Source organism: Labrus bergylta, chromosome 18 (genome assembly GCF_963930695.1).
Source record: "Labrus bergylta chromosome 18, fLabBer1.1, whole genome shotgun sequence".
In the NCBI taxonomy this organism is placed as follows: Eukaryota; Metazoa; Chordata; class Actinopteri; order Labriformes; family Labridae; genus Labrus; species Labrus bergylta.
Genome location: NC_089212.1, coordinates 4,948,093 through 4,962,726, shown reverse-complemented (window position 1 = coordinate 4,962,726; position 14,634 = coordinate 4,948,093). Strand labels below are relative to the sequence as shown.

Sequence of the window (14,634 nt, the reverse complement as noted above, 5' to 3'; positions counted from 1 at the left end):
CTAGTTCATATGTCCATGTGGGTGGCTTTGATCTGTCCTCTGTGAGTTGTTGTCACTGCCAAACCCTCATGTCAGACAAAAGAGGGACGAAACGCTGAAGGAAGAAACCCGACCCCAGTGTGATGACTTCAGCAGCGCAGGGGAAACCCAGCCTTGAAAGCTTTCTGTGGATTCCCCCCTCGTCCTGCCTTTGTGTTTGTCTCTCTGAGTTTAGTCTTTTAAATCCACACTCTCCTTCTTTGTGCACGAGGACATATGGCCTCTTGAACCCTGCTGGCTCATGCACTGATGTCTGGTAGGAAGCATGTAAGCTGAAGACATCAGTGGGACTGCAGGAACCCCAGAGTGAATACAGTGTTGAAAAGATTCATGTGAGCAGGTTTTTTCGCAGGCCTTCGGGTGCTCTCTTGCACACAGCAGATAACATGCAGTGGTAATAGTAACTCCAACATGATGTTTAGGTTGAGGCTCTTTTTTTCAAAATAGTTTATGCACTGATGAAGAATGCATAAATAGTTTTAAACTCTCTGAAGAACTGGTTCCCAAACTGTCCAAATCATGGATAACTATCCATCATGTAAATGACCACAGAAGATTTTACTAGAAAGTGTTCTGGTCATTGTTTGCAGTTTCACCAGCCCTTCTCAGTGGTGTAGCTAAGTTCAGCCATCATCACATCTCTGTACGTTCATATTGATTCCACAACGACGTAAGATTGGTGTCCCAGTCTGTGAGTTCACTTTGCGTTTCGGGATTGAAGAAGCACAGCAGTGTCGGAGCTCCACATACGCACACAGTCAGACAGACAGACATGCACACACACACACACACACACACACACACACACACACACACACACACACACACACACACACACACACACACACACACACACACACACACACACCACACACACACACACCCTGCGCTCACGAATCAAGAGAGCTTGAGCAAGAAAGCAAGAAAGAGAGGGAGAAGGAGTTTCATTCAGACCCTTCACTCTGCTAAATTATTTGTTCAAGGAGGAGTTCGCTGAAAAGTTGGAGGGAAAAATGGGCCTGTTTGGATGTCATGGGAAAAGAACGAGAGAAGGAAGGCTTCTGTAAAACAAAAGAACCTGTGTTCAGCAGCCCAGACTCTAAACACACTCTTTTCCTAACTCCACTGTGTGTGTGTGTGTGTGTGTGTGTGTGTGTGTGTGTGTGTGTGTGTGTGTGTGTGTGTGTGTGTGTGTGTGTGTGTGTGTGTGTGTGTGTGTGTGTGTGTGTGTGTGTGTGTGTGTGTGTGTGTGTGTGTGTGTGTGTGTGTGTGTGTGTGTGTGTGTGTGTGTGTGTGTGTGTGTGTGTGTGTGTGTGTGTGTGGGCTGACACATTAACTTAGGTTTCCAGCAGAATACAAATATGGAAGAGTGGGTGTGCACTCAATGTTTTAGTTCTAAGTTGAGAAGGATGACTAAACAGAGCAAGCAGTGCAATGCAGCTAATAAAGCTCCATGGCAACCAATGTGTGTGTATTTGTAGGAGAAAAACACACACACACACCCACACACCCTCACCAGACACTACTACATACATTACAAAGGATTACAGATGTCCAAGGTCATGGGGGTTATTGGGACAGAGGTTTCTAGAGGAGAGAAGGGATTTTCTCTCTGATCCACAGAGATGGGTCGGGTTTATCTCTCGCACCCTCATCTCTTCACGTTCACAAACAATTCAGTGCAAGATTCAGTCTTCAGTCTGAAACAAAACAACTACATTGCAATCTAAAAAAGGCAACACTTTGAAAAACTAAAGTGCACTAGTAATCGTGCCAAAAATAAAGTCCACAGATATTGAACATTTTGTAAAAGAGACATGTTTGTTGAGATTCAGCGTCTGGTGTGTATCTCTATACAATGCACCTCCTCACTCTGCTGCACGGAGAGTTCTTGTTCTGACCCAGCTCAGTTCTGTTCCCCAGATTGTGATAATTTCGGCCATACAGAGGTGGAATAGAGCCTATTGAAACTATACATGTTTCAATAGACTCATTGAAACATGTACAAACAGCACTGGAGTACAGACACGCTGTATTCTCAATTAGCACAATTAGCGGTGCATTTAACTTTTTGCATATGTGCTTTGTGAATTAGACACTCATTTTTGCACAGGCTGAGCAAGCACAAAAGCCATACATCCTTTTCTAAATTAGGCCCTCGAACTTATTGGTGCAATCAATGGAGTCGCCCCCCAGTGGACATTAATGAGAGTGCAGGTTGAAGGCAATTATACTTTATCCTTATTTGTTAAGGCAAAAGTCTGTGTCCACCTTCATATACAATCTACAATGCTGCTATGGAATTTAAAGTCTCAAATTTGACTTCCACATCAAAGGAGTATCTGGCTGATCTTTTTTAACCATGTAACCAAAAGGAATAAATGTCTCCTTGAGCGGTGGAAATACTCGCTCAAACCTGTTTCAGTTGAAAACTGTAGATTCTTTAATGCTGGTGCATCTTACCAACGCTCTGCACAAACTGATCTTACTACAGGCTCTCCTTGTATTTCATTTGCAGCGCAGCACAAAGTTATTTCCCATGTGCCCACTTTCATTAAACCTAGCCTCTCACAACTGCCAGTCCATGACACTAACACCGTGACAACATCACTGAGCTTTTTGTTTCATGCATTTAATACATTGGCACAGCAAAGCTGGGGAGAGAAGTTTATTTAAAGACAGGCTTGTCTCATGCTGAAGTTGTGTATGGAGGAGTAGGAATCAGACTAAACCAGAAGTGACTATTTGATCTCTAAATTTCTGAATTTCTGAGGGCCAGCCTCCGAGGGCTGGATTATAAAACTAATCTACTTCATTTTATCTATAAATTGATGCGATTAAGTTTCTTTGTTTTCCCTCAAGAACATGTTTATTAAGTTCCCACATGCAGAGCATTGACAAAACCTCGGATGGTTGGTGAGATTACAGCACTATTAATCAAAGATTTAATCTAAAACAGCCTGTAAGAAAGTTTGTGGTTTTTAACAACTTAAAGCTCCTGTGAGGAGTTGTGAAACAGACTGAAATACAGATGCCTTTAAACGTGACAGAAACGCAAACAAGACCATAAGCTGCAAGACTGATCATTTTTGTTATTTTAGATGCTTGTTACCACTGCCGCCTGCCAGGTGTCAGATAGTGAGTTCAACACAGTGCAGAAACTGTTAATCACAACAACATGATCACTCCTTACACATGTGCAGGACAGAATCAACAAAGAGATAAGAGTCAGCACTTTGTCTACAGGGGGCGCCAAAATCCCCAAGAACCTGAAGTTCATCACAGGAGCTTTAAAATTAAAGAACATTATATTGTCAGTGTATGATAAACAAATACAAACACAGTAACTTGTGAGTATCTTAGTGTAGATAGCACAGGATTGATACACTCATCCCTATGAATAATCCTCTCATAGTGCCACAGAGTTTGTAAATCGTAAATGGACTTGTAGAGCGCTTTTCTAGTCTTCTGACTACTCAAAGCACTTTTGCACTGCAGGTCACACCTACACATTCACACTCTGATTGTAAAGTGTCCATTAGTATTAACTAATCCCATTCATACACATTCATACGCCGCAGACAAAGTGGCTGCAGGAGCTTGGGATCGCACCCCCAAACTTCCGGTTTAGAGACGACCGACTACCAGCTGAGCCAGACCCAGAGGGGACGAGAGGAAACACATTTGACCAGAACACACATAATTACAGGAGGGAGAGGGATGATGGTGGTGGTAGCCATGGTGACCAGCCCATAATGACAGGATGATTGTGTAGCCTCAGAAAAAAAAACAATCCCATCTCCTCCGTATCTCAACACAAGAAGTTGAAACAGTTTACTCCCCCAGCTAAAAACTACAGTGATGGGATGTTTTCTGTAACATACCCAGAGAGGGCAGGCCTTAAAGTACAGCAGATATTCATGTTTTCTTACTACGGCTGTTTTATGTGAGGATGATGATGGCCTTAAGAGTGGATAATTATACACCAGCAAAAATACATTCACAGCAGTTTTCTCTATATTGATCAAAGTGGATTTTTGTCACAATTCATTATGTTCGAGTTCATATTCATATTTAATAATACTCCTGTTTAAGGATTTTGGGATGAGGTCAACTTAAAGAAACCACACCTTCCATTAATTGAATTTAAAAATATACATTTTTAACATGTTTCTAAGAATGATGCGATACTCGATTGAGCTAAAAAGCCACAAAAGTCCACAGGGTGATAAATGCAAAAATAGTCTCTCCAACAAAGAGTTGGTTTCAACTAATTAGTAGAACCAGCTTGTTGATTAATCAGACCTGGCCGTGTATCTTTGGCTGTCTCAAAGCAGATACTAATGTACTCCCTTCTACATAAACAAACAGTAGCCCACTGATCCCACTGTTAGTATGCTGTTAGCAACAAACTGAATTACTGACCACATTATGTTTCTCCAGTTCAAGCTACGTTGGATAAGCTAGCATCAAGCTAGCCCGACCTTAGTGAATGTGACGTCATATTTAGTCAGAATAGTATAAAAGTATATGGTTTCTGACACAGCCTTCTTCTATGTCTGTATCTGCTCTGTGTGATACTCATTTCAGTAGCACTGATGATTGTCAAGACGTTTTTTATTTACCTTTTTGTTCTGTGAGCACCTTTTGTTCTCACCATTCCTGTCCTCATTAAAGAGACTATTTTTACATTCATGTCAGTCAGTGGTCTTTTAGCCCAGTCGAGTTGTTGTGCAGGGGATCTCCTCTGCCATTTTCTTTTCACATTATTGTGAATAATGATTACATTTACAACAGGTTAAACATAACGACATCCTTTTGGCAACAGAGAGGACACTCAGTTCTGTTTTCTGCTGAATGCTGCAGTATGAAGCTGTATGTGTGCAGGAATGTAGAGTAGGTTTGACTGCAGGCGTCGTCCTGGCACAGAGCACCGGACAGCTTGGACTGAACAGGGGGGGACATACGGTGCTCAAATCATGCAGTCAGGCTCCCATCTTCTGCTTGTGTGTGTGTCTGCATGTGTGCTGCTGCAGTCCTAGATCACACAACATTAAACATGCATTCAAGCTAAGGAATTTGGGCAAGGATGGATACTCTTTTAAATATAGGAACAAGCAATGAAAGACCAGTGTTACTGCAGAGAATGCAAGACAATCAAAAATTCTTTATTGTTTTTTTATCCATTTGTTCTAGGCTTGCTTTTAGTCACTTCCTATCAAAGTGTAAAAATGTTGAACATGGTCTCTGTCTCCGCACAGTTTACCAAATCGCTGAAGCACTTTGGGGAAGAAGAAGGGAGGATGCAGCCTGATGAGTTCTTCGGGATCTTCGACACCTTCTTGCAGTCGTTTTGTGAAGCACGGCAGGACCTGGAGAACATGCAGCGACGTAAAGATGAGGAGGAGAGGAGGTCACGAATGGAGGCCATGGTGAGAGACACATTTTGATAATGATTAGAGCAAATGTCCTCGTGATTCCCATGATGGAACTCCCTCAAAAACACTGTATTTCATGCACATGGACACGTTTTTAAGAGCTAGCTGTGCATGCTCTGATAAGCTCAATGACAATCCAGGTGAAGCCGTTTTACCTTTCTGCAGGACGCCCCTGTGTTTCCTGTGAACCAAAACATGTCTTTGTCATATAATAATAGCCAGAACAGTGATCTTTTTTTTTTGTTCCAACCAAGTGGATTTGAGGCCCAAAACAAACATTTTACTAACAAAACAAAACCGTCACTATTTGGTAAGGTTTAGGTAAAGATCATGGTATGGGCTTGAATAATAACCAATAGTCCTACTACATCCATATCCAAATACAGACACACTTATAACATCCATCTGAGAAGATCTTTGCTGTTGGACATAATTTATGCATAATATCTGTATTTTAGAAATGTTTGCATGAAGTCATTATTGTCCCTTTTTCAAAGTCTGGTGGTCAACAGCTCACATTGCTGATCTTCAATACGATACAGAATGGTATGGCCAATATAATGTGATATGATACGGTACAGTACTTTAGGACAAGGTACGGTACAATTAAATAGGATACCATACACTTTATTGTTTTAAATCCATCTAAATTTAAACAGATTGAACCATCTCTATGTGATATAATATGTTTTTAGGGACTCTCTTTCCACCACCACTCCTCTAAACTGTCTGCCTGTGTCCCCTGACTTCCTGTTCTTTAATTTTCCAGCTCAAGGAGCAGAGGGAACGGGAACGGCGGGCCAAGAAGAGCGGGGCCTCAGACGAGGTCGGCGGGGAGTTTGACGACCTAGTGTCGGCTTTACGTTCCGGTGAGGTCTTCGACAAGGACCTTAACAAATTCAAGCGTAACCGCAAGCGCTCTGTCAACCAGCTGGTGGAGGGCGGGGGCCGCGAACGAGCTGTCACCAAGGTCAACTACTAGGTCGAGGAATGGAAGGACAAAAACTAAAAACACTTAACACCTAAATTCTATTGAGGTGTTTGACACCTTTAGTCCAGGTTCTCGAGTGGTGACCTTTGACATAGGAGAGGCTGTACATAAAGGCTGGACATGTGGCGACATGTATGGACAGTAGCGCCACTTTGAAGGATGCAACACTCTCCTCTGATTTGGTCTTGTAAAGCTGTTTCCAACCTGTTTGTCCTGGGTGTTGTTTGATCTCATGAGCTGGATGAAGGACACTTGTGATTGGTTGATGGATGGATGGACGGACAGACAGACCACTGTGACGCACTATCCCATATCTTTTGACCCTATCCTTTTAACACTGTGTTCAAACTTCCAGCTCTCCATCACCCCTTCTTTTTCACTGCTCTTTATATCTTACAAACCTTTCTCCGTTTCTCAGTAACTTCCTCGGGGCTTGATCAGCCCATTCTCTGTGTATCTGGTTCTAGAGACACATAGGATGTTCAAATCCACCAGTCACGCTGTAAATAGATTCCAGGCCAAGAGAAAGGATTGGGAAGAAAAAGTATATCTGGAAAAAGAAGGTGGGGAGCTACGGGAACTAAGCCATTACCTCCACGGCCATGGTGGTTCCCGGGACGAGAGACACTCCAGCATCAGTGTTGGTGGATATTCATGAACTACCTTTCCCAGAATGCTTTGCAAGCTTCTGAAAGCGTGAGGAAGGGCACCACAACAGTGCTTCATAACAGAGGATTTATCCCAACCTGGCCTCTTGAAATGCACAGCATTCACAAGTAGGGAGTTATTTCAGAGGACACAAAATGAAAAAAAAAAAAACAACCTCTCTCATCTTGTTCCACCCGACAACACGATGACTGTGCCACCAGGTTTTAGCCTCACCTACACTCTCCAATGGTTTCAACATTGTTCTGAGAGAAACACAAATGTAAATGTATTAACAAAAAAACATACTGCAATTAGGCGTTGATATATATTTATATTCAGATGCAGACAAGCTAATTGCAAAGATGTAGAGGGTTTTTTTTATGTTTTCATGGCATTTGGGGGTTTTGTACACACGATGCATTATTTGTTGGTGTTGCAAGTTCACATTGCTGTTGAAGTGAATTTCTATACATTTTGCGCTTTATGTAAAATAGATAATTGCTTGACCTTTTCTCACCAGTATGTGTTGTTTGCACTGTAGATTTTCTGACAAAACTTCACACTCAGTGGTTCCCACAGGCTGGTCTCGTCGACAAAGTCCTCTCTGTACTTAAAATACCTTTATGTGTAAAAGATAATGAAGGAATGCCACATGAAAATTAAAACATAAAGGCATATTCGGCGGTTTGTTTACAGTGCTCTCACTGCTCAGCTGTCTGCTTGCATCTGAATGTGTTTTCTGATTCATCTGCTGCAACCACTATGCAGACCAGAGGGTGCGAAAATGATGCTGCATAACGGTTCCCATCCATTGTATCTATAGGATCTTTTCCACTGGTGCTAAAACTTGTGGTTTATGTAAAGCCATTAGTCCACTTTAGGATTTAAACCAGGGATTTATTGCTAAAATTCAGCCTCATTACATACATTTCTGTGTTTTTATTTGAGCTGGCATTGTGATTTCAGACCACACTTTGTAATCAGTATGTTACAACAGAGCACTTAAAGGGTGTACACAGTGTACAAATGATTACATGGAAATGTTAAGGGTTCTTTGATGGTTGTAAGTTTGAAGAAAAAAAAACAGAAGTGTGCCCATAGAGCATCAGAAGGATTTAAATTGGGTTATGAAGAGTCGGCCGTTCACCATATTCACATGGCAGCCATTTTTTTCTGGCAGCTAGCTCAGGATGGGAAGCTCAAATTCTGCTATCGGAAGGAAACTGTTGTATTGCTGTGTACATATTTCAAAGTAGAAAAACATGGATTTAAGATTTATCAGTAACTGAAGTGATAATGGTGGTAGAAACAGAGATACAGGGATATCAGAACATATAGCCTATTAGCTAGCATTGGACAGCAGCTAGCAGCATTCAACAACAAACAGTGTAACGTGTGTAGCTGTTAGCTGAAGTGGTTGAATGCTAATGTGAGCTGTTGTCCAACAGAAGCTAATGTGTAATTATTTATTTATATATATATATATATATATATATATATATAAATTATATTTGAAGATTGCTCGGTATTCCCTCGGATTGTCACTGCCCGCTGTCTTTTTAGTTGCTAAACTTTATAAGAGCATTAAAAGGAAAAAGGAAAATTGTAGCTTCCCACCATTATACGACTTCCTATGTGCCACCAAGCAGTTTATTGTGTCAGAATTTGAGCTTCAGTGTGTGTATGGTAAATGCAGATAGTCTCTTCTTGTCAGTTTTTAAGGGTGATGAGGAAGCAGATAGGTTCACACTCCATTAAATGAGGAAGGAAGTGCGATTAATATGCTACGTTTGAAAATGCATCTGCATCATCTGCATCATCTGCATATAAAGAGTTGTAAGGCAAAGAGTTGGAATATCATACATGGTTACATCTCTTTTTGTTTTTTAAATAACCCATGTCATTCAAGGTTGTTAGTGAGCTCCAGAGACCAGGAGTAGAGTTTTAAGATTGGATTTGGTCTTTTTCAGAGCAAAGGGACAAAAAAAAGAAACACCCTGTTAAATCTCCTTTGTTGGCTCAAGACGTGAGAAGTAAAAAAGGAATAATTTAGTTATATTTGGTATGATTATAACCAAACACGAGATACTTGTGCCCTTATTGTGTGTGGATGTATCAAGTGTGAGGCCCCTGATGTAGTCTGTAAAAACAAAGAGGTTAAAGGTTTTTCTCACAGTGACAATTACAGTTAACACTTGTCTCCTTTCCTCGGATTAAATCAGATCAATGACCCCACAGCACTTGAACCAATGAGCACTTGGTGTACAAACAAAGAAGTACATTTCCAAAAAGATTCATTCTTATGTCATTCAACAAACTGAACCTTTACTCTACACAAACTTCTGAATGCCACACAAATCTCCACAGTAGTGAAGGCTATCCCAGTTGGTCTCTGATATGATTTGATCCAACACATTTTTGTTTCACCTTTAAGTGCCTCTGTACCCGTTTTCACACACGTATCATTCCTATTATTGTGTCAAGTGCTTGTGGCTTTCCCAAAAAAATAGTGTTTTCCAGAAGCTGACAGTTTGAATCGGCCTAATTGGCGCCACCTTGTGGCTGCAGATGGTGCACTGTGTCAACACCTACTTCTCCTGAGTGTTAACACTAGGTGCCAGTTGACCTGAACGTTAGGTAAAATTACTCACTCACTTCATTTTTCCATAAACTGTAACTTCACAGAGAACCATCATCCTACCAGGAGGTTATTTCTTAGATTTTTCTGAAGTAGAGAAAAGCTAATGTAAGGTGAGAAGTGTGCAGAGAGGATCTTTGAATCTTTGAAGAGATTAATTGGTAAACCAAAAAGATTTAAACATTCAGACACTTTAAAAAATCTAAAAAGCCCCTTATATCTTAAGGGGAAGAGGACATTTGATTGCCTATTCTTGAACCAACGTCTCATGTATTTTTGAGCTGTTCTATTTCCTAACCTCTGCTCCTTTGTCTTTCAAGTAAATCCAAGTAAGTATTTCAGACTTTGGCAGACCCTTCACACTCTTAATCCAGAGCTTTAACCTGTAGTGTAGTGCAGACTATTTACTGAGGGGTATTGCAACATTGTCAGTATTATTACATGTTTATGTTGTTACATGTATGGATGTTTATTTGGCCATTGACTGGCTGATTGGAGTGTACAGATGGAAATCAGAGGAATGAAATTAGTAGCTTGTTCATTGCACTTTTATTATGGGACATTTCCATTTGCAGCGCCATTATGAGGGGCTCAGATCCCTCCTAACTTGAGAAGGGTGCAACGGAAGAGCGGTGCAGAAAAACACGGTGTGAAGAAGAGGAGGGAGATAAAGGGCAAGTGAGCTTGGATGCTCCGGCTGGGCCGCTGTAAACACATTAATATTCAGTCTGTATGGATGGCAGAGGTGGGACTTTTGAGGACACAAAGCGGTGACACTTGTTTGAAACAGACACCTATATGTGTGTGTGTGTTTGTGCTACCTTCTCAGATGTGTTAGGGGGAAAAAGGTAATGTTGTCACACTAACACATTTCTATGAAATCATGCACTTGGCGTCGACCTGCATGCCTAAACAACGTGCACAAAGAGTGACGTGTTGACTTTCACCTTTTAATAGAAAATCGTTAGAAAAATGGAACACACCTGTTACACAACAGTTTGTACCGCCTGAGAAAAAGTTGCACCCACTTTTAGAGGTTGTACCATGGTGAGGAGTCAGTATTTTTATGGTTGGAAAAAAAAGAATCCTCCACTGAAAAATGTACAGTTGGATAAAAAAAGCATTTTGTACACGCTTGATGTTTGAGATGACATTAAAAAAGATAAAAACATTGAGGAATGTTCCATTTTCCTGTAAATTGTACCTCTATTTATTTGCCTTATTTAGTTTGCTATATTTTGTATGTACACACAGCATTACAATAAAATGTTATATTAAAAAATATGAATAATTCAACTGTGGTCCATGTATGATGGATAGTTTTGAGACTTGTATAAGAATGCAAATCTTTTTCTTTTTTCATTTCTATAATTTTATTTTTGTTTTGTATTTTTTCTCACCCTGTGTCTTTGGTAGGGTTACAATAAACTTTTGTCCCTTAAAACTCATCTGTGTTTTTTTTCCTCTTCATTATCTGTTATCTACAACTCTTTGGTACACAGATGTAGGCCTACATAACTTTAGGAATCTAATTTGTAATCTAATCTCATGCTGACATTAGTCCTACTCGTCATTTTACTGAGAAAAAATCATAATATTGATGAATATAATGGATGAAGTTGTTACTCAAGTATAAATCTCTACACGGTTTGCTGCTTTATAGTTTTCAGATGTTTTATAGAACAAATGCTGGACTGATGTGACATTTATAACTAAATTAATGAAAAAGTATTCTTTCATTATCTACATAGAAAAATGAACATGCACAAAAAGAGGAAGAATATATCGATACAGGCCTAACTCTTTTGATGCATATAAACATTTGAAATATGTATTAATGATTTTAAGATGATGTAATCTCACCACCATTAGCAAGACAGTCCAGAATCATAGCAGTTTATAATCCTTCTGGTTTGGTATGCATTTTAAATCTCACCCACCTGATTGGGTTAAGTAGGACCTGATAATTATGAAAAACCCAAGTTTTCATAAATAATGATTTACAGTATGGGGACTTAAAAGTATAACACAGAAAGACACCATTATGTAACTAATTAAAGTATATACACATGGCCGTGCAAAAACTAATTAAGAAGACGTTTTCACAAAGCATAAAGGGTTTATTTTAATGCCAAAAGCTGGTCGTTTTAAAACATAAAGGAAAACCAGTGTGTGTGCATCCAGCTGCAGGAGGAGAAATGTAGACATACTTACTGCAGAAAACAATCTGACAATTTTATTGCAATGGAAATGTTGCCCATTAGGAGCAGAACAGTATGCAGACCTTTTTCCTCTGTAACCCATATGAAATATAGGGCTACTTATTAAACCCATGTTGTCTAGATGTGCAGTTATCCATTTCCCCCAGTAGAGGTCGCTTGCTGCTGTGTAGCAGCATCCAGCAGCAGTAAAGTGCCATGTGAAGCCCGCGCTTCTTGTTCTATTGTCCTGCAGACGTGAGGTTCACAGACACGACCTGAAAATGCTTTTCCTGGTATAAATTGGCATAAAATAGTCGTAAAACTTTGATTAATCCAGTCATAAACTTGTTTTGGTGTTAATAAGTCTGCTCTGTTAGCAGAACACAATGAGTGAGCCTGAGTAAGATAACTCCCGTCGAGTTGTTATTGTGTTTATGAATCTCAGGTGAGTTCATGTTAGCCTAATGCTAATCTCTGTGGAGAGAAAACTGACTGTATGTGCTGTTTAAGTTCAGATACTTTTACTTAAATACCAAACGGAGTTACCAGATGATTTTCCTACATTGCCACTGTCCTCTGGTGCACTTCATGTCATTGTTTATATGTTTAAAAAAGATCACTAATGCTAGCGCGAGTTGCTAACGCTAATGGCTAACCCATAAAATTAGACTGGCTAGTAATATGATGTACAACTGTATGCTAGAAGCTAGCTAATGCTAATGCTAAGCTAATGTAGCATTCGCAGCATAGTGGCACAGACTGAAACCTTACAGGAGCACTGATATGAAAACAACTTGTTTAAGTGTATTTATCCACTTTAATGGTTTAAAGTATAATTAAAATGTGGTTTTACTGATGTTAGTTGTTAAAATGCACTACTTAAGTTTACTAGTAGTAATAATTTAAATCATTTTAAGGTTTTAAAAGGTAATACATTGAAATTTGTATATAAGAGTTTTAAAAGGGAAATATGAACAGTTAAAGTGTTTGAAGGAATAAATAATTCATTTATTTGCTAAAATACCATGACATATGGTAATTCATTGTAAGTCTTATTTTTGTGGTTAAAAACTAATTGTTTTGATACATAGCAATTCATTTTATTGTAGTTTTTCCTTGGCTTTTGGTTAGACATTGAAAAATACGCTGAAGTAGTTAATGAGGTCTCATGTTAGAAACAGAATAAGAACTTGATCTTTTTACAGTTCTGCACTATTTGTGTACCACAGCATAGATGAACTTGATGGCGAGCCCAGTGATTCAGAGGACGGTCACTTACGCAGTGTGGCCAGCTGCAGTACCTGCTCAGAGGACGTCAGATTGCTTGACTCATTGGGTTGACTCCAGATAAAACACATACACTCTATTAACTTACCCGGGTAATAAACATTGACACTGAACACACATATCTGGATTTTCCCCCTGAAACTGAACTCTTTTGAGCTTTGAACTCTTCTCTTCTCACAGCTCCTCTCTATAGAGGAGCATTTGAGCTGGAAGTCCAACTCGAAGGGACTTTTGGTTTTCTTTTATTTTCACAGAACTCTATTTTTTCTATGTTTTATGCGCACAGCGCTGGTTTAAATGTTTCTTGATGCTCTTATCTATTTAACCAGGTTAGGACCACAGGTGCTACATCTCCGTTTAAAAAAATTACAAACAAAAAAATCTCCTGAATGTCCTTTTAGTCTCAGGGTTTTTCCTGCATAGAGAATTCTTGGGCGCCCCCCAAAGAGGTTTTACCCAGCGCCAAAAGAAAATCAAGAGCGTCAAAAGAAAAAAAAGACAATTCAAATTACAAATCAAATCCTCTCTGAATGTATGTTAAAAATATCAATACATCAAACGACTGTTGAACAATCAGAACATAAACTTAAATACGACGTCTCTGACTTCTAGCAGTCATCTCCCCTCTCATCCGTTCAAACATGCGGCTCGCGCTGGATAGCCAGCTGATTGACTGTTTGTTTCTTTTGACTGGTTCCGGACGCTCCGCTGACACCCACAAGCGCTAAATGCGGGGTGATTTTCTGTTTGGCAAGTTAATTTCAAAGAGCAATCCACTTAATGGCGGTAAATATTTATCCCAACAGTCATGTTAAAACTATACTAAACCGCATATGTTGTAGCTGCGGCTACTTGTCCCTGCTCCTCTGCTGTCTGCAGACGGGCTGCAAACACACACACACACACACACACCGGAACGCCAACCACCGCGCACACCTGTTTACTTGTAATGCAACTGTGCAACGGAACACGGTTGATCCGCTATCCGTATGGACCGAGTCGGGAACGCACTTTTCTCCGTTCACTTCCACCGTGTCTGCTTTTATCAACAATCAATAACTTAACAATCGTTAACGTCAGCCAGCTGTAGTCTGTGAACTTCTCCACACAGACTGTCAAACAGCGCTGCGTTATAGCCAACAAATATATTTTTATTATTTCTCAATTTCCTGATCTGATCTAATGATCCAAATGATGTGTGACTTAAATCTGTGATTATTTGAAATACCGTATTGGTTTGAATATAAGATGACCCCTGTTTTTCAACACTCACATTTAGAAAAAAAGATTTGCAGACCAGATCTTGTTTTTATAAAGAACCTTTTTTTAAAGAACTTTATTTTATTTGAAAATAACAATATTAAAAACACATTGAATTAAACACCTGTTGTA

At 39.8% G+C, this 14,634-nt stretch overlaps 1 protein-coding gene and 1 long non-coding RNA gene across 9 annotated transcripts in view; both read left to right on the top strand.

Moving 5' to 3' along the window:
* Positions 1-14,634, top strand: part of daam2 (dishevelled associated activator of morphogenesis 2) — a 161,217-nt gene that overhangs the window by 100,312 nt on the left and 46,271 nt on the right. For 6 of the 7 annotated variants that reach the window (XM_065966668.1, XM_029280085.2, XM_065966667.1 and 3 more), the window contains 2 exons: positions 5,301-5,471; positions 6,247-11,202. The exons of the other annotated variant lie outside the window; for it this stretch is intronic. In XM_065966668.1, coding sequence (XP_065822740.1) covers positions 5,301-5,471; positions 6,247-6,459 — 384 coding nt within the window. In that variant the 3' untranslated portion in view covers positions 6,460-11,202. Of the gene's footprint in view, positions 1-5,300; positions 5,472-6,246; positions 11,203-14,634 lie in introns of those variants that run through there. 7 annotated transcript variants of the gene reach the window in all.
* On the top strand, positions 11,981-13,355 carry LOC110006219 (uncharacterized). Of its 2 annotated transcripts, none has more exons than XR_002279240.3 (3): positions 11,981-12,248; positions 12,336-12,400; positions 13,185-13,355. It is a non-coding gene; the product is annotated as an uncharacterized lncRNA (long non-coding RNA). The 2 variants fall into 2 exon arrangements; XR_010669134.1 differs by having other exon boundaries at positions 12,333-12,400.